The sequence below is a fragment of the Oncorhynchus mykiss genome, chromosome 9 (genome assembly GCF_013265735.2).
Source record: "Oncorhynchus mykiss isolate Arlee chromosome 9, USDA_OmykA_1.1, whole genome shotgun sequence".
NCBI lineage: Eukaryota > Metazoa > Chordata > Actinopteri > Salmoniformes > Salmonidae > Oncorhynchus > Oncorhynchus mykiss.
Genome location: NC_048573.1, coordinates 62,309,248 through 62,326,545, shown reverse-complemented (window position 1 = coordinate 62,326,545; position 17,298 = coordinate 62,309,248). Strand labels below are relative to the sequence as shown.

The window sequence follows — 17,298 nt, the reverse complement described above, 5'->3', positions numbered from 1 at the left end:
TTCGGTTACTAGTCCAACGCTCTAACCACTAGGCTACCTGCCGCCCCAGAATGAGTTTAGCCAAACATTTTTTATAACTAACACTATATGTGGTTTAGCTAGCTAACGTCGCCATGAAATCGCTTACAAGTGTGATAAAGGATTTATATCGGATAGGCAGAAACTGCTTATCTTCATACTGTACTGTCTTATCTCGTTTGTGCCACGCGCATGCTCAGATGGTGGCCTTGGAGATGTCGAAAAGGTTTAGCATTAGCCATAATATAAATAACAAAGCACACCACAGCAAAGGTAAGAAACGTTAACCAACGTTTAAGCAAATTCAACAATAATGTAAAAGTATGTTAATTTCAGTTGCTTCAGAGAAGTTGTGTGAAACCATCATAAAATAAGCAAGCTAGCTAGCCAGGTTAGCAAAACACAATCTGTGACGTAGTTAGTTAGCTAGCAAATTTAAAGGGATACGTTAGCCCTCTTATAACACAGTCTAATGTTTTCCACCAAATAGATTTGTTTACTTTTCTTTTAGAGGAGGACCATGTCAGATCTCTACCCTCCATGGCCGCACAAACTGAAAATGGGTTTTTACATCTGAAACAGTACCTCAAAGAGATGTCCTCCATGAGACAAGCTTTGAACACAGGTCGTCCCTTGGTAATTTGCTTGAGGGACCAGGTATTTTAGCTACCTACTCAATAGGAATTACCTATCAATCTCTGAGCTCTGTTAAAAGCTTGGAACAGTTTTAATGTAACATCACGTTTTTGTATTTATTGTATTTAATAGGATAGACTTCCACCCATACCAAAGAAAACCTCACCCAGATCTACTAATGACAAGATTGCTGCAGGTAGGCCTATGCTAACATTTGGAATATATCTGTCCCAACACTGTTTGTGTTGTTGACAACTATGTTCTTCCCTTCGCTTCCCCTGTCCCCTGCTGATAAAGATATAGAATGCACCATGTCAATAAAGCAGCATGCTCCAGCAGAAGAGGAAATATTAAGGTGCGTAAAGGATTTTTAACAAATCACATTTTTTATTGCACCAACACTTTCTTAAATGGCTATGCTACAACCGTCCTTCAGGGCCGTCAATATCATATTTTACGTTTTATACAGAAGGATAAAATTCAGGAGGGACGAGCACATAATAGAGAAGCTTCAGTGGATCTACAAGATACTTTGTGGCTTAACCAACATGAGGAATAGAGACCTGAAAACACTGGTGAGATTTGCTTTATTTGTGTGTGACATTTAGTGTTCATTCATTGTTGTAATAAATTACACAATTGTACAGTAAAGTTGTGTATTTCTCACCAAGTTGCCTCTTGCAAGTGGGTATGTGAACATCATCATGAAAGACACAGATAAAACCAATGTTCTTTTGAAGAACTCTCAGAGGTAACCAAACTAAATCCATTTATATATATCACCTCTTACAATACCCATTGACTTACAAAACTTAAATAGCTAGTTTATGGTAACCTGCTTGATTTAACTGCATTCAAATAAAAGCAATTTTTTATTTAAATATTTCAGATGTGATTCTATGTTGTCAGGTGTCTGATTCCATTTGCACCTGAGGACATGAACATCAACCCAGACTTGTGGGAGTCATTCATCAATCACCAAGACCAAGGCAGTAAAATTGTCCACAGATTTTCATGGGAATACCGGTACTATCATTGTTTTAATGTTTTTTGTTTTTGTTTTTCAGAGCCAAAATCACCCTCCGCTAAGTTTGCTGGGTAAGAAATGTAATACATACAGTACATTGGTTAAAATCTATATTTTATTTAGCAGACGCTCTTACCCAGAGCAACTAGGGTTAAGTGCCTTGCTCAAGGGCACATCGGCAGATGGTTTTACCTAGTCGGCTCAGGGATTCACACCAGCAACCTTTCGGTTACTGTCCCAATACTCTTAACCACTAGGCTACCTGCCACCCCTAATTAATAATGTATTTGCTAACTAAAGTTTAATGGTCAATTCCACCTTAAAACATTGCAGTTGTAAGCCTGTCCAGTTAGGACTCAGAAGGAAGGCAGGTCTAAAGGAGGTAGAGAATGAAACTGGGGACCTACCTCCTTGGCTGAACCTGCTCTTGGATGAGAACAGTTAGTACACAGCCATTTTGATTTGCAGTATAACAAATATATAAGGACCATATAATGACACTTCAGTATAAACGGCATATAACGGTTTGAATTGACTATAAATTGACTATTTACTTTCCACAGCCACATATGAGAAGGATCCTCAGAAGTGAGTATCAGTGGCCAGTGTTTAAGACATTAATGAAATATGAGAGTAGAATATAGATATTCAATCTTCACATATTTTTTTCAGACCAAAGAACAGACATGATATGCTGGAACGTGTCAGAACAAAGTTCATTGAAATTCAGAGATCTATGAACAATCAGATGGAGACAGACATGTTTGAGAAGAAAATGTAAGCGGTTGTAATGATTCCAATATAGGCCTGTGTAATGTTAGACTTTTCCTCGCATTTAAAAAAAAATTGTTTGATCAAAACATAAATGCAAGTGAAAAAATGTACAGTATAGTCTCAGTATGTTTCATTTGTTTTGTTTAGACACAGAGAGGAGAGAATGAGGACTCTCCTGGATGCATTGATGGCCTCAAGGAAGGAGACGAGCCTACCTATGCTGCTCTCCTCACTAAAACATGAGCTCAGGGAACCAAAATCTGCGCTTTTATTTTGGCGAGTTTCAGTTCTATGTTACCAACATGTACAGTAGCCTACTATGTCACTTGTTCATGGGAAAATTCATGTGAAATACAGTAAATTTTGACATTGGTTGTATTTTAGTTTACTTTTAAAATGTTTTCTTAGGTATGAAATCCTGAAGAGCGATGTCTCAGAATTGTCTGATGACAGGGACTTTGAGTACAGGACCATCCTGCAGAAGATTGGCCAATTCCACAACTTCTCTCACAAGAAGTTGCCCTACTCAAAGGTAATCATTCCAAATTCTCTGGAAGTGAATAGATTCATGGAAAATTACATTTTTGAACACTTGTGTCAGTGTATCAGAGTTTGTGGATTATTAGTGTAAGCCTGACCATTAGTGAAAAAATAAACCCTGTTATTGTTTATAGGAGAAATTTTGTCTCCTTGTTCTCTCTCTGCCATCGAATCAGCTTCTCCAACCAGCCATGCAAGATGCTCTGATGTTCCTCACTGAGAACGTCTTCCAGCTCCTACCCCGACAACTCAAGCACTGGTATCAGTATCTCAAACTGCCCTTTTATGACGCCTCCTGACTCTTAAACTCAAGTCATCCTCAGAGGGCTGCCAGCCAATGGTTGTTATTTTAGTTTAAATTATATTAAATGTAATTTGTTTCAGAAATATGGACACATCAGTCTTGTGTAATTGTTGTAGTTAGTCAGGCAAGGAACCACTGTGAACACAGTTTTTAGAGACTTTCTTTAGTTTCACAATTTAAAATATTCAAGACAAAATGACATTCCTTTGAGATATATTAGCATTTTGCCTCTACAGCGTTTATATACAATATCTGCATTGAAATGCATAGTGGTATGAATATAAAGACATTCTACATTACATTTTAACAAAATATTAAGACTATACCAGCATAGTCGAAATCAAATATCACCTTCCATATAGTTCCAGGATAAAAACAAAACTTATTTGAAAAATAATACTGACATTACAGCACATTTCAAAGAACTGGATGGTATCCAAAGGAAACAACCCTGTCTATTCATCCTAAGTGAGCTGAAAGCCTATAGGCTATAGTGTAGAGACATTGCTGCTTAATTCAAGTTTGAAAGAAATAAATGGACCAAAGGAATGCATTACACACAAAAAAAACTATATGCTGTTATTCCTTCTATAGTGAGTCTGGTTCATTGAACAAAATAATCAAGCTGTTCTGAGCACACAAAGAAGAATTATCATAATTCTCAACAACTCCTGATATCTATCTAGAACACAGGTTAATAAATTGTTTAGTGCTTGGATTTATCTAAAGTTAACATTTAACAACAACGCTTAAAAATAATGTCATACAGCTAATAGGAGAGGACAAGTCCAGCAAATCCTCATAAAGCAAGTACAGGCTACTTTACAAAAAGTTATTAAAACAAATGATTTGATGACAGAATATGCATTTCACACATTTGTAACATACAGCATTCTCCAACAAAATATACTTCCCAATTGCTGAAAGCATCAATATCTTTTGTCAAAGAAGTAATACATGTCATGAACAGCATCTAAGAATTCACAGATGTTTTTAACAGTGACAATAATTATTGATATCGTCGCCCATACCTGTAGGCCTATGTTTTTGAGGCAACATTTCTAAGCTCCCATATACTGTAGGTGCATGTTGACAGAAGTGGTTTCACCATTAAGATGAGTGAAGTCATTTAGTGTTAGTCAGTATTGGTATTAATAGTAGAGATAGTACCTGTAGTACGGCAATTTGAAAGAATGCAATAGTGGTTCTCATTTGTGAAGAACATTTACGAGTTGGGGATCTGAAAGGATTCCTAAAGTCAGGTTCTGAATATGAGGTGGATAGACACACTATTAAAATATGTAATGATGTAAGGAAAGTGACTGTTGCACTCTTCAAGTATGACCTCCCAGACATCTCATCCATCTGTGGGCTACCTGAAGGAGTGTCTAAAATGTACACTCCTCCGCTTCAGCTTCTCTGGGTTGTGGGAGGCCATGTGAGAAAACTCTCGGAAGATGTCGAGGTAAGTAGTGTCTCCTGAAAAGGGATAGGAATGTAACAGAGCATTATCTTCAAGAATTGCATTTGAATTGATCTGGTAAATAACAGTAGGCCTGCCATAAAATAATGTGGAATTTGTGTGAAAAAAAACATGAAATCGATTGTTCAAAACCTGAAAAAAATATTTTAAAAATGACAGACACTCAATTCTAGATAACACATCAGCAGAGGAACAAAACCATAGTCTAGGCACCATGACTCTAGGCTTCACCCAATCTATTACCAAATTATCAAGCTTTACTTTTCTGGTGACCATGGCGACCGCCAGTCAAACTCCTTTCTACCCCGAGAAATTCTCAGCTAGACTAATTTAAAAAAGGAGGGAAGAAGAACATTCCAGTCTGTGGCTGTGTGTATCTATGATTATTTGGTATTTTATGATCAATGGGCAAATGAGCAGCACACCAACTACAGGGGCCAATTCACAGTCCTTTCAAATAAACGGTTGAGAATCGATTTATCAAACAAATTGAAAACATTTTATAAAGCGCTGAAACAAGTGTAAAACTTTTTTTTAAATTTTTTAAATGTTATTTTTTTTTAAATATGGGGCAAACTGGATTGACCATAGAAATACTTTTTGAATCCATACTGAGTTGAATGTAGGAGGACAGGTTTTCTAATCTCTGAAAATGTGTGGTATGTTGTTATATCTTCAAACCACTTTAAGTGGTTGACTCATAAGTGCATTGCCAGTTCAGGTTAATGCAGTTAGTTGTAGTGACAGGGGGAGTGTTACGTTGTAGTGACAGAGGGAGTGTTATAATAGTGCTATAGAAAGAACAGAAGAAATGAAGCAATAAGCAGCGGGAGAAGTTAGGTGTTGAATGAGTCACATCTTCCATTTATTTTCAGTATTTTCTCATTTTAGAAGACATTAGGAAAAGGAAATTAACATAAAGGTAGTGTAAGTTAATTAAAGATACAGAGACTTGTTCACAAACAATATACAAACAACATGTACAGAGGTAATTAGTAAAAAAACATTTTTTTAAAGACAAAGTTTAAATTAGCATGTTTCAAGCAAGCAGTTTTAAGTGGTAATAATTGTTTCGCCTATTTACAGCATAGCAGTCACCTAGTCAACCTATGGTTTAGTCGATACACTGTACTGTACAACATGTAAACCTTTAGTGGCTTGACGCAAATCATTGGCATTTTTTGGTCATAACATTGTTCCCTAGATCTTTCATTGAGTCTAATATAATCTACTACTACTCTTTTTGTCATGTACTGCACAGTAGAAGCCAAAACTAGAATGAAATTGATAGTTTAACAGACATATTCGAAAGTTATTATTTTTTTACTGCTTATTTATTTTCTGCTCATAAATTACTTGAAGAACGTAATGTGGTCTTTGGCTTGAAGTAAACTCGAGCAAACGCAATGTTAAAACATCAGTTGTTACTAGCCTACAGCAAGAACAACTAATGTAATTTCCTGATCAAGATGATTTCAGCTCTGGAACATGATGTAAACATGTGGTTAGGTCAGTAAGCAACTGCACAGTATCAAGGTAAACATGGAGGACTGGTCATCCTCTGACTGTGTGTACACAGGCTGTGCTTACATAACAGGGTATTATGTTGGTATTCAGGGGAGCTAGAAAGCTTTACATAGACCAAGCTTTCTCTCCTGTTCTAAATGGCCTGTCAAAGTCAAACTATGCCTGTATGTTATGGGGTACTCTATCCAATATATCTGGTTCAGTTTGACAATAGACTACAGATCTAACCTTTACAATGTCTTACTATGTACAGTTGTCATGATTTGGCAGCACATTACACAGTTATCATTACACAATATATCAAAATATAACATACACGGATGAATGAAGTAAACAAAACCAACAGGGCTTTGAAAGACCTGGGCAACAGCAACCCATGCACTATTCAAGCAAGAAACCCAGAACAAATCTAATATTGTATAGCCATGACTCAAACATAAGTCAATGTTTGGCAAACATACAAATACTGTAATACATGTCAGTTTAAATATTATATTAAAAAGGTCCATCTCATTGCAGTTTGTAAGGTTTCTATTATAAGATTGTGAGTTGTGGTTGTCTTTTCCAAAAAGAGACATGAAGAAATGACGGTAAAGGTTAAGTGACCTTGTGTGTGAAAGCTCAGGAAAATAAAATCTAACAAAATATATCCAGTTTAAAAAAATACCATCTGCATCATATTGTTCAACATAATACAAGAAATACAGAGTATCTGTATTTAAACTATCATTGCACTATTGCTCTAGGCAGTTCATAAATGATGGTAAAAACCTACACTAGTAAATTAAAATGCCCAAAATAAATTCAAATCATTATGGGTAGGAAAAGTGCATAATGTTGCTTTAAAATCCATGTAAAAGCTTTACTTTAAAGTGTCTCCATCAAGACCAGTACACATTTATGACATATAATCCATATATCATCCATTCTCAATCACAGTTATTATTTAGCTTCATTGTTACCCCTTTTTAAAACAACATGCGTGTACTAAATAACCACCTCATGCCACAACACCGCTGGAGCAGAATGAATAATTTTGTAATAACTGACTAGATACAAAGACAACGACTTTCAGGCCTTAAAATGAATGTGTTGAATGTCTGCTTTCATAGTCTACCCTTGACAAGACTACCTACCATATGCTGATCTGGTATTCTTATATAAGCAGGTTGGTTGATGATAGTTACAGTGCATTCTGAAAATATTGAGACCCCTTGTCTTTTTCCACATTGTTACATTAGAAGCTTTATTCTAAAAATGGATTCAATAAATTATTTCCTTCATTAATCTACACACACTACCTCAATGACAAAGCTAAAATTGTTTTTTTGAAAAGTTAGCAAATGTATTGTAAATAAGGTATCTGTTTTTTTATTTTTATCTGTTTTCAGACCCTTTGCTATGATAATCAAAATTGTGCTCAGGTGCATCCTGTTTCCATTGACCATCGTTGAGATGTTTCTACAACTTCATTGGAGTCCACCTATGGTAAACTCAATTGATTGGACATGGTTTGGAAAGGCACACAATTGTTTATATAAATGTCCCACAATTGACATTGCATGTTGAGCAAAAATCAAGCCATGAGGTGGACGGAATTGTCTGTAGAGCTCTGAGGCAGGATTGTGTTGAGGCACATATCTGGGGAAGGGTAGAAAAACATTTATGCAGCTTTGAAGGCCTCCATCATTCTTAAATGGAAGAAGGTTGGAACCACCAACACTCTTCCTAGAGCTGGTCGCCCGGCCAAACTGAGCAATTGGGGGAGAAGGGCCTTGGTCAAGGAGGTGATCAAAAACCTGATGGTCACTCTGACAGAGCTCCAGAGTTCCTCTGTGGAGATGGGAGAACCTCCCAGAAGGACAAGCATCTCTGCAGCACTCCACCAATCAGGCCATTATGGTAGAGTGGCCAGACGCAAGCCATTCCGCAGCGAAAGGCACATGACAGCCCGCTTGGAGTTTGCCAAAAGGCACCTAAAGACTCTCAAAACATGAGATACAATATTCTCTGGTCTGATGAAACCAAGACTGAACTCTTTGTCCTGAATGCCAAGTGTTACATCTGGAGGAAACCTGGCACCATCCCTACGGTGAAGCATGGTGGTGACAGCCTCATGCTGTGGAGATGTTTTTCAGCGGCAGGGACTGGGAGACTAGTCAGCATCAAGGGCAAGATTGAACAGAGCAAAGTACAGAGATATCCTTGATGAAAACCTTGATGCTCCAGAGCACTCAGGATTCAGACTGGGGTGAAGGTTCACCTTCAAACAGGACAACGACTCTAAACAAGACAACAACCCTAAGCAGCTAAGACAACGCAGGAGTGGCTTCGGGACAAGTCTCTGAATGTCCTTGAGTGGCCCAGTCAGAGCCCAGACTTGAACCCGATCAAACATGTCTGGAGAGACCTGAAAATAGCTGTAAAGCAATGCTCCCCATCCAACCTGACAGAGCTTGAGAGGATCTGCAGAGAAGAATTGGAAAAACTCCCCAAATACAGGTGTACCAAGCTGGTAGCGTCATACCCAATAAGACTGTAGGCTGTAATCGCTGCCAAAGGTGCTTCAAAAGTTCTGAATATTTATGTAAATGTGATATTTCCATTTATTTTTTATACGTTTGCAAAGAATTTTAAAAAACTGCTTTTGCTTTGTCATTATGGGGTATTGTGTGTCGACTGATGAGGGGGGAAAAATACTTTAATACTTTCCGAATGCACTGTAATGTGCAACATATTGGCCAGATCTGGTCTTTGGTTAGGAGCGCACCACCATACCTTGAAGACCACAAGCAAACACCTCTCCAAATAAATATAGAGCAGCTGAATTAACTTGGCTTGACATGGGTATAAGTAGGATACAGATGGTATAGTAAATATGATTTAAATGAACTTATGAAGTCATATTAAAAACTTGGTCCCTAACCATTTGTGACAAATTAACTAACTCTGAGCAAATTTAGCCATGAAGTCAACCGTACAGTTTGACATCATGACAGAGTTAATAATACTGACATCCTATACGTTGATGAGCCTGAGGGAATTGTAGTTGGTATATTTTGGTGCCGCCTCGTTTGAACAACGTTAGTTAGCCAGAGTATTGGCTAGAACACAGACAGCAGCCTGTGGGGAATCTGACAAAGAAAGGTGTGTTTTGGACAACGTTCCTTCCTGTACAAGATTCCACACAGGGCTGCCACAGTCCTGGTATACTATTGGCTTCCCATCCAACCATCATCTGAAGGGAAAGCTTGATTCATTGGACCAGGACTAGGTATTGTGATTGACTTCTAGCAATCAGCTATGTGGAGACAGATAAACTCTTGTATGCATTTCTTATATTGCTGTTCTGTGGAGCTGCTGGTGGGGTATTGACCTGGCTGGCCGAACGGTCCCTCTGACTCCCGCATCTCCTCATTCATCTTGGCCAGTCGCAACCTTTGGGAAGAAAGGGAAGGGGGAGAGAAGGGAAGGAGGGATCGGACACAAACTGTTAGATGGATTCACTTAAACTTCCCAGAGGTGAGGAGCTACAGTAGATTACCATGCTAACCTCTGGTCATAATATGTATTTTAAAGGATCGTGTGTAGTTGAAGCTGAGTAAGTTGAGGGACAGGGTGTTGTGTCCCACAAACTCACAAGGTGACGATGTCTGCATTGGCTGCCTGCACAGCAATACTCAGAGGGTCCTGTCCATCTTCGTCCTCGTCGTTCTGCGTGGCTCCTCTCTTCAGGAACAAACACACCTGCCTGTAGAGGGCAGCATGGAGACAGATCAGACGTGAACATGAAGCAAATCTGTACTCAGCATCTTTGTCTTGTTTGCTATCTAAACCGAGGAACAATGTAGAAAATAACTGAACAATAATCAGCTTTGCATGCTACACCATTGCGGCAGCGTAGCCTAGTGGTTAGAGCGTTGGACTAGTAACTGGAAGGTTGCGAGTTCAAACCCCCGAGCTGACAAGGTACAAATCTGTCGTTCTGCCCCTGAACAGGCAGTTAACCCACTGTTCCCAGGCCGTCATTGAAAATAAGAATTTGTTCTTAACTGACTTGCCTGGTTAAATAAAGGTTAAATAAAAATTGGCCATGGAAATGTTCACTTGTGGCTCAAAACAAGACATTGACAATAGTAAGGAAGAGGGAAGCGTTATGCCTGGGCACTACTCACCCTGTGTGTCCCAGATATGTGGCGTGGTGTAGTGGCCCCCTCCCCCTTGCGTCTCTTTGGTTGACGTCAGCTGCATTCTGGAGCAGGAACTCGCAGGCTATCAAGGAGCCCTGGAATGGAACACAAAGGTTCTGAGGCTCTCGCCATGTTGCCAAATAAAGCACAATACAATGTGAGAAAATATTATGATCATGCATAGACATACTGTATGGATAGATGTATACATTGATGTTTCAACATAATGCGTCCATGTAATTTATTGTGAATGACTAGAACTGCCTTTGCCAGTGTGCCAAGAACACACCTGCCTTTCATTACAATGACTCACCCCAAACACAGCCTGTATGAGTGGGCTCTTGCGATCATCCTCGTCGTTGACGGAGTTGATGTCAGCCCCGTGGGCCAGTGCCTCAGCCATGACGGGCAGGTTGCGTGCCTGGGAGGCCTTGTAGAGCAGCGCCCCAGGGTGGAGCTCACGCCCATCCTCTGGGTCCGACTGGGTCTCGGTCTCTGGCTCCATCTCAGCCTCTCCGCTAGAGTCCTCTGACACCTCACACTCTGCTGAGAGAGAAGCAGCAGAGTTCCAACTAGGATTCAATACAACTTAGTTTATGCCCTCAAGGGCAAATAAGGATGAAAATGGCATTTTAATACTAAATATGATGGCTGAACCTATGTTGTACATTTCATTTTCCATCCTATCCTTTACAGGTATGTATTTCTCTTCTTACCCTCCTCTGTAACACTGTCCACCACTGAGCCGAACACCAGGATATCTGTGCTGCCGTCTGTACTGCCGCCCAGGCCACTGTCACTGCTCAGACCTGCAGGGCCAAAAGGAGCCAAGCCAGGGACACGTTAGTCACTGTTGCTTCTAGCTATTTCACTTTGCACACCACAAAGGATTCAAGTATCTCTGTGGTTTAGAGTGTAGTGTCTGTATATTAGATGGGTAGGTAACTTACTACGAGGTCCAGGTCCTGTGTCGAAGTAGGAGAAGAGATTGTCCAGCTCGTCTGGACAAAACAGAGACTCTCGTCGGAACTTTCTCTCTAGAGCTGAAGCGGCTGTAAAGCACAACGAGGGAATGTTTAAATGTACTGGGTTGTCATTGTCAACATTTTGTTTAGCACAATTAGGAATATGGATACAAAGAGAAAATGAGGAAGGTAACCTTCCTCTCATGCCAGGAGAGCTATTAGGGTATGAAGGGGTTAAACCAATGCCTCATACCTTTTAAAGGGTTAATAAATTGTGTTATGATAAACTGTAAGGTCTCTTAGGAGACCTCTGTGTGTGTGTGTGTTAACACCTGTTTTTAGTGTTGTGCCCTTCAGACACTATCAGAAGGCAGAAACCGCTTACGCTCATACTCCTCCTGTCTGGGCCCCACCTGGCTATCTGAGGTTCTGAGAATATGACTGGTTTTCTGAGACCACAAGGCTACCGCATGCCTGATGAAAACAGCCACCTGTCAGAAGATGCTTAGACTCGTTCACCTTGTTATGACCCTATACTTGTGATGAAAGTTTCAGCCAAACTCACTTCTGAGCTTCTAATTGCTTACAAGATAGTTGCTGCTGTCAGGGGGAGGTTAGATTTATTCAAATGTTGTTGCCAGGGAAACTTACGCAAGGAGGACTGGGGAGGCTATATGAGTTACATGTCTTAGACATTTTGCAGAACCTGGGGAGAGCTATCATATACTGTACTCTGTACCAACTTCTGCCTACAATTGTATTACTAAAGGAGAATTGTAATACTTAAACAAAGAGTCTGTTTCCTATATATATATATATATATATATATATATATATATATATATATATATATATAGACCTGATCGTCTGTTGAAGAAAATGACCAACAGGTACCTGAGGAGAGGGTGGCAGGGGAGGCGCTGCCCGGCTCCTGACGGTATTTCCGTCGGGTCTTAGGCACTGTTGTGGCGCTGTTGTGTCTCTGCCACTTCTTCACACTCCACCGGTGCTCCGTCTTCCGCCCGCCGTTCACAAGCACCTCGGTGGCCCCCAACTTCTTCAGGAACTTCTTCTCCACATACTTTGATTTGATCCACGCCTCCTTCTCCTGCCTATAAGGGATAATAGGAAATACGCATTCAGTGTTACATACTGTACCAGTGAGGACATTCCCAGTCTAATGAAAATGACTAGATCCCAGTCTCCTTTAGTGAGTAATCGGGATATTCACAGGTGAAACCAGGTAGAGGCATTTATGTGTGGCAGTCCTTACCTGGAACTTGAGGGCCCTGGTTTCTTCAGGCCCTGTGCCTCACATGCTCCCTCATAGATGTGGTTGATGACACTGTTTCCCAGCTCGCACATCAGCTTTAGTAACTCAGGTTCCCATGAGTCCAACATTAGAGAGCGCACCTTGGAGCAGTGAACCCCCAAACTCCTGTAACAGAGACACATGAGAAGTGACATTTGGAAAGTCTTCAAGTGTTGGCATTTGAATCACGTATGTACTCAAGTTCCATGGCTGGAATTATTACTGGGTAGAACGCATTTTAAGTTAGTGTTGTTGACAACACTAGGCCCATATTGTTTCCTTGCTTTGCTTGTAATAACATTAAGGCAGATGTAACAGGCAAAATTGCCTGTTCGTAACAGGCTCCCCTAATAAGCAACACTGGAAGCTCCATGACAGTTCTGTTTCAAGTTGTCTTATACTGTGACATGGGATGAATAGCTGCAAAATGGGTTTCAAATCACTCAGGCGTTATCCCCAGAGTAGCTGCCCTCAATGTCATGCAAATCACCACTCCACCAACAAAACCCTCTGGTATCCAGGCAACTGCAGTGCGGCATGCCAAAAAAAAAAGACTGCGAGACAGTCTCTGTGTATTCCTCCTCCTCCTAATGGGAAGCCTTATGTGATTTCATCTCACCACTAGAAGAAGACAGGCTATCTGACAGAAACAGATCATGAATATTTAACAGATGGTCCAGAGGAGGTGGTGATTACATACTGATAGCATTGATCTTTGCTGCATCTCTGCAGTAAACAGTCAACACCACCAACTGCTGAAATGGTGTTGCAGCTACAATGTATGCAGTGCTGGAGTGAACCCTAGAGCTATGGTATTAAGGACATTAGAAATAGGAATATTTATCTTGCTTCGGCCTGATTGCTAATCGGGTGTGGTTCAACAATTACGTACTTTCACCATTAAAGGGATGCCATTCTAGTTTATAAACATAAGTGTCTCAGTTCTGCAGTGCTTATTGTCTAACTCCCATCCTGTTTACTCACGCAATGAGCTCTCCCAATCAAACACAGCCTGGTCCAATAAGCGGTGTTAAGCAGCCTAGCCACACAGTAATCCAAGCAGAGGTGTTGCTGAACGTGCCCTATGGTAGCAGATGACATGCTAAGGCTAAGACACCCTTTAGGCCATTGGCACTCTCATATTCTCAGATCCAAGAGACCGGCACATGTTCTAGAACACAGAGTCACAAATGACCCCTCAGTCACCCTGTGGTAGTGCAACTATCTGCAATTACATTCTCCACTGGTTTACAACCACAAGTGCTTTAGGATAGTCCATGGTCCATAATACAGTGGCCTATGTCTAGCCAGTGAAGTATGCCTTTATGTACTCTCTTAAAGACGAGCTAAGCAAGAGACTTTGGGTATGACTTATAAGACTAGGCTTTACAGATACAGACAGTATCTGGTTGCCAGAGCAGGATGCCCTCCATAGAGGCAGACCTTACCTGTGGATGCCGGAGCACTCGATGCAGAGCAGGATGCCCAGGTTGATGGAGGCCCAGTGCGGGTCGGCCTGGCCACAGTCACAGCAATACTCATTGCCCGGGAGACACTGTATACGATGCAGGATGGTCTCCCCCCTGACACTGCGTTCCCGAGGCTCGCTGGCCGAGTCGATACTGCTGACGGAAGGTGAGGCTGTCCTATCCAGACACTATTGGTGGGAAGACAGACATGGTAAACTAAGAGAGGCAAGCATCATTCTCTGAGGCATGACAGTCTTGATTTATCTCACAGGTGATAACTGTATCCCTTCATGCAAATGTATAAGCTTATAAATCTGTCATGATGTAAAAGATGTCTAGATTAAAGAAAAGGTAAGAGAATATTAGCATTTGTTTGACAGTTAGGTCTGTAGCTAGATGGACCAACTGACCTCGATGTAGTGGTAGTCTGGGCTCTCCCTGTATGCTGAGGCAATGCTGGCCTGCACTGCTTGGATCCAGGCTAGCCGAAGCTTCTCTGACTCCGCCTGCAGCATACAGCTCCTGTAGAATGGAAAGACAGCCCCATATTACAGCACACAGTCTCTCAACAGTACAAAACTATAGCCCCTTGCCCTCTTAGAAGAAGGAGAACACTTTATTTGCCATATTATTGGCCATTTTCTTAAGATTTTACCTAAAGGGATTTACATCAATTTAACTAAGTAAAATTCCTTGGAACAAAAGTGAATTTATTTAGTTAATTCCATAATATAAGGGCACTAAGACGAACATACTTGTTGGGGGAGACAACCTCGAAGCAGAACCTCCTCTCAATGTCCTCACAGGGCTTGACAGAGCACAGCCTGAGGTCCTCCACCACCACCGTCAGGGAATCCTATTGGTCAATAACAGTGAAAAGGGCCCGGTCAGTCAATCAGTTGAATTATTCATCATACCAACATTATGCCCACTGTGTCCTTGAGTGAGATGTGTTGTTTGGATTTCAAAGTCCCTCAGTTGACCACCTTTTCCTATTTAATCCAATGTGCTGAAGCTCATACGGGTACACTGATGCTCACATTCTATATCCCACTATGGATTGATGTGAGGGTCTATATGAGAGCGTAGGAAGAGTCTTTTGGGACAGGACTCAGGAGTAATAAGCTATCCTATAACAGTCCTCTGCCCTAATGCAGTCAGTGTTGACAGAGGGAGTGTTGTATTTCGCCAATATAGATCACAGTGACTTTCAGAGGAGCTCTATATCCCATTAAAGTTGCACGTAACCCCCTACCCCGCCCCCAAGGGACCCAGACTAAGATGGTAGCTAGTGGATATGTGGACTTGCCTTCAGCTTCTTCTGATAGACCAGCTGACTGTTCTGGATGGAGAACCACCGCCTGAGAGAGAGAGAGAGAGAAATTAATAAAACATGCATGTTAAATGGATATCCTTCTTCCATTAGAAGGTGCTGACCTGCCGAGTTGAAATCATGTCACTCTCTACTCTCTAGCCACCACAGTGTTCGGGATGAGTTAAAGCGCATGTGAATGAGCTCTTCCTTTCCCTTGAGCTGCACTATATAGCAGAGAGTAATTCACAACACGTGTGGTTTGGCTCACATCTAACCTCTTTAGAGGGTTGCACTGTCAGGAAACAAGACAAATGGAGTAATACACTGTAACGCCTTAGTAGAGAGCATCAGTGGGAGAACCGCCTAAGCAGAGAAATAATGTTCTAATGGATCGAGTGTTTCCACAGGCAGTAAACTATTCCCCACGACGTGAAGTCAATACTAGCAAGTATGGCCAAGTATGGTTTCCTAGGGAACAGACTACTTACTGAAATAATCTGAGATAAGTATTTATTTAGTTCGCTATCTATGGTATGTCTACAGAAAATCCACAAAACATTCCATTGTCAAGATAGAATTAAAATCAAAATGCTTTGACCACAATACACTAATATAGTATGCTTCGAAGCTAGAGTGTAGCTGGCTTATGGAGAGTTACTGATCAGTTGTCTACTTACCTGTTCCACGTCTTAAAGGCATTGCTGGCTCTCTTAAACAGGTACCCCTCCATCACCACGCCATTGGGCGCGTCCACGTTGAACAACTCTGCCTTCGAGTCGTCATACGAGAAGTCCTGTCAGAGAAGAGAGAGTGAAGTTAACCCTGTTGTTCATGCTACCACTTACCATAAGAAGAAGAGACAGTCAGTGTGACTAATAATGTCCCCGTCAGTGAGGGGACATATAGGAGATTGGAGATTCTCTTTCTTGAACTACACTGGACAAAAATATAAATGCAACATGTGAAGTGTTGGTCTCATTTTTCATGAGCTGAAATAAAAAAAATCCAAAATTTGTGCACAAATATGTTTATACATCCCTGTCAGTGAGCATTTCTCCTTTGCCAAGAACAATTCATCCACCTGACAGGTGTGGCATATCAATAATCTGATTAAACAGCATGATCATTACACAGGTGCATCTTGTGCTGGGGACAATAAAAGGCACTCTAAAATGTGCAGTTTTGTCACACAACACAATGCCACAGACATTTCAAGTTTTGAGGGAGTGTGAAATTGGCATGCTGACTGCAGGAATGTCCACTAGAGCTTTTGCCAGATTATTTGATGTAAATTTTTCAACCATAAACTGCCTCCAAAGTCATTTTAGAGAATACGTCCAACCGCAGACCACGTGTATGGCATCGTGTGGACAAGCAGTTTGCTGATGTCAACATTGTGAATAGAGTGCCCCATGGTGGCGGTGGGGTTATGGTATGGGCAGGCATAAGCTACGGACAACGGACACAATTGCATTTTATCAATGCCAATTTTTATGGACAGAGGTACCGTGACGAGATCCTGAGGCCCATTGTCGTGCCATTCATCTGCTGCCATCACCTCGTGTGTCAACATGATAATGCACGGCCCCATGTTACAAGGATCTGCACATAATTTCTGGAAGTTGAAAATGTTCCAGTTCTTCCATGGCCTCAACAGACAGACTCAACAGACATGTGACCAATTGAGCATGTTGGGGTGCTCTGGATCGATCTGTACGACAGTGTGTTCCAGTTCCTG

At 41.0% G+C, this 17,298-nt stretch overlaps 2 protein-coding genes across 11 annotated transcripts in view; one reads left to right on the top strand and one right to left on the bottom strand.

Moving 5' to 3' along the window:
• Positions 1-28: 28 nt before the first annotated feature.
• Positions 29-3,384, top strand: LOC110532594. 8 transcript variants are annotated; one of them, XM_021616625.2, is made up of 14 exons: positions 79-291; positions 530-654; positions 787-850; positions 952-1,009; positions 1,124-1,229; positions 1,326-1,405; positions 1,564-1,643; positions 1,722-1,752; positions 2,015-2,121; positions 2,245-2,269; positions 2,354-2,458; positions 2,603-2,731; positions 2,864-2,987; positions 3,130-3,384. In XM_021616625.2, exons 1-14 carry the CDS (start codon positions 114-116, stop codon positions 3,292-3,294), a joined length of 1,377 nt encoding a protein of 458 aa, XP_021472300.2. In that variant the 5' UTR covers positions 79-113; the 3' UTR covers positions 3,295-3,384. The 8 variants fall into 8 exon arrangements, with proteins under 8 accessions (XP_036844509.1, XP_021472300.2, XP_021472294.2 ...); XM_021616619.2 differs by having other exon boundaries at positions 509-675; XM_036988614.1 differs by having other exon boundaries at positions 29-291; positions 530-675; positions 1,564-1,752.
• LOC110532593 (arf-GAP with coiled-coil, ANK repeat and PH domain-containing protein 3) overlaps positions 2,863-17,298 on the bottom strand; it is a 97,900-nt gene continuing 83,464 nt past the window's right edge. The window contains exons 11-24 of one of the 3 annotated variants that reach the window (XM_036988610.1): positions 16,238-16,353; positions 15,555-15,606; positions 15,001-15,101; positions 14,656-14,767; positions 14,225-14,433; positions 12,738-12,902; positions 12,359-12,576; positions 11,450-11,551; positions 11,216-11,317; positions 10,813-11,045; positions 10,485-10,594; positions 9,950-10,060; positions 9,686-9,747; positions 2,863-4,778 (exon numbers count right to left, since the gene is read on the bottom strand). In XM_036988610.1, the coding sequence (XP_036844505.1) occupies positions 4,672-4,778; positions 9,686-9,747; positions 9,950-10,060; positions 10,485-10,594; positions 10,813-11,045; positions 11,216-11,317; positions 11,450-11,551; positions 12,359-12,576; positions 12,738-12,902; positions 14,225-14,433; positions 14,656-14,767; positions 15,001-15,101; positions 15,555-15,606; positions 16,238-16,353 (1,800 nt within the window). In that variant the 3' untranslated portion in view covers positions 2,863-4,671. Of the gene's footprint in view, positions 4,779-8,830; positions 9,748-9,949; positions 10,061-10,484; positions 10,595-10,812; positions 11,046-11,215; positions 11,318-11,449; positions 11,552-12,358; positions 12,577-12,737; positions 12,903-14,224; positions 14,434-14,655; positions 14,768-15,000; positions 15,102-15,554; positions 15,607-16,237; positions 16,354-17,298 lie in introns of those variants that run through there. The other 2 variants (XM_036988611.1, XM_036988612.1) reach the window with 2 other exon arrangements.

Excerpts from the sequence above, each read along its gene's own strand:
- LOC110532594 (XM_036988613.1), top strand. The coding sequence starts at position 114 with ATGAAATCGCTTACAAGTGTGATAAAGGATTTATATCGGATAGGCAGA. Across the intron at positions 851-951 it reads TAATGACAAGATTGCTGCAG|ATATAGAATGCACCATGTCA; the intron begins GTAGGCCTATGC and ends CTGCTGATAAAG. Across the intron at positions 2,459-2,602 it reads GACATGTTTGAGAAGAAAAT|ACACAGAGAGGAGAGAATGA; the intron begins GTAAGCGGTTGT and ends TGTTTTGTTTAG.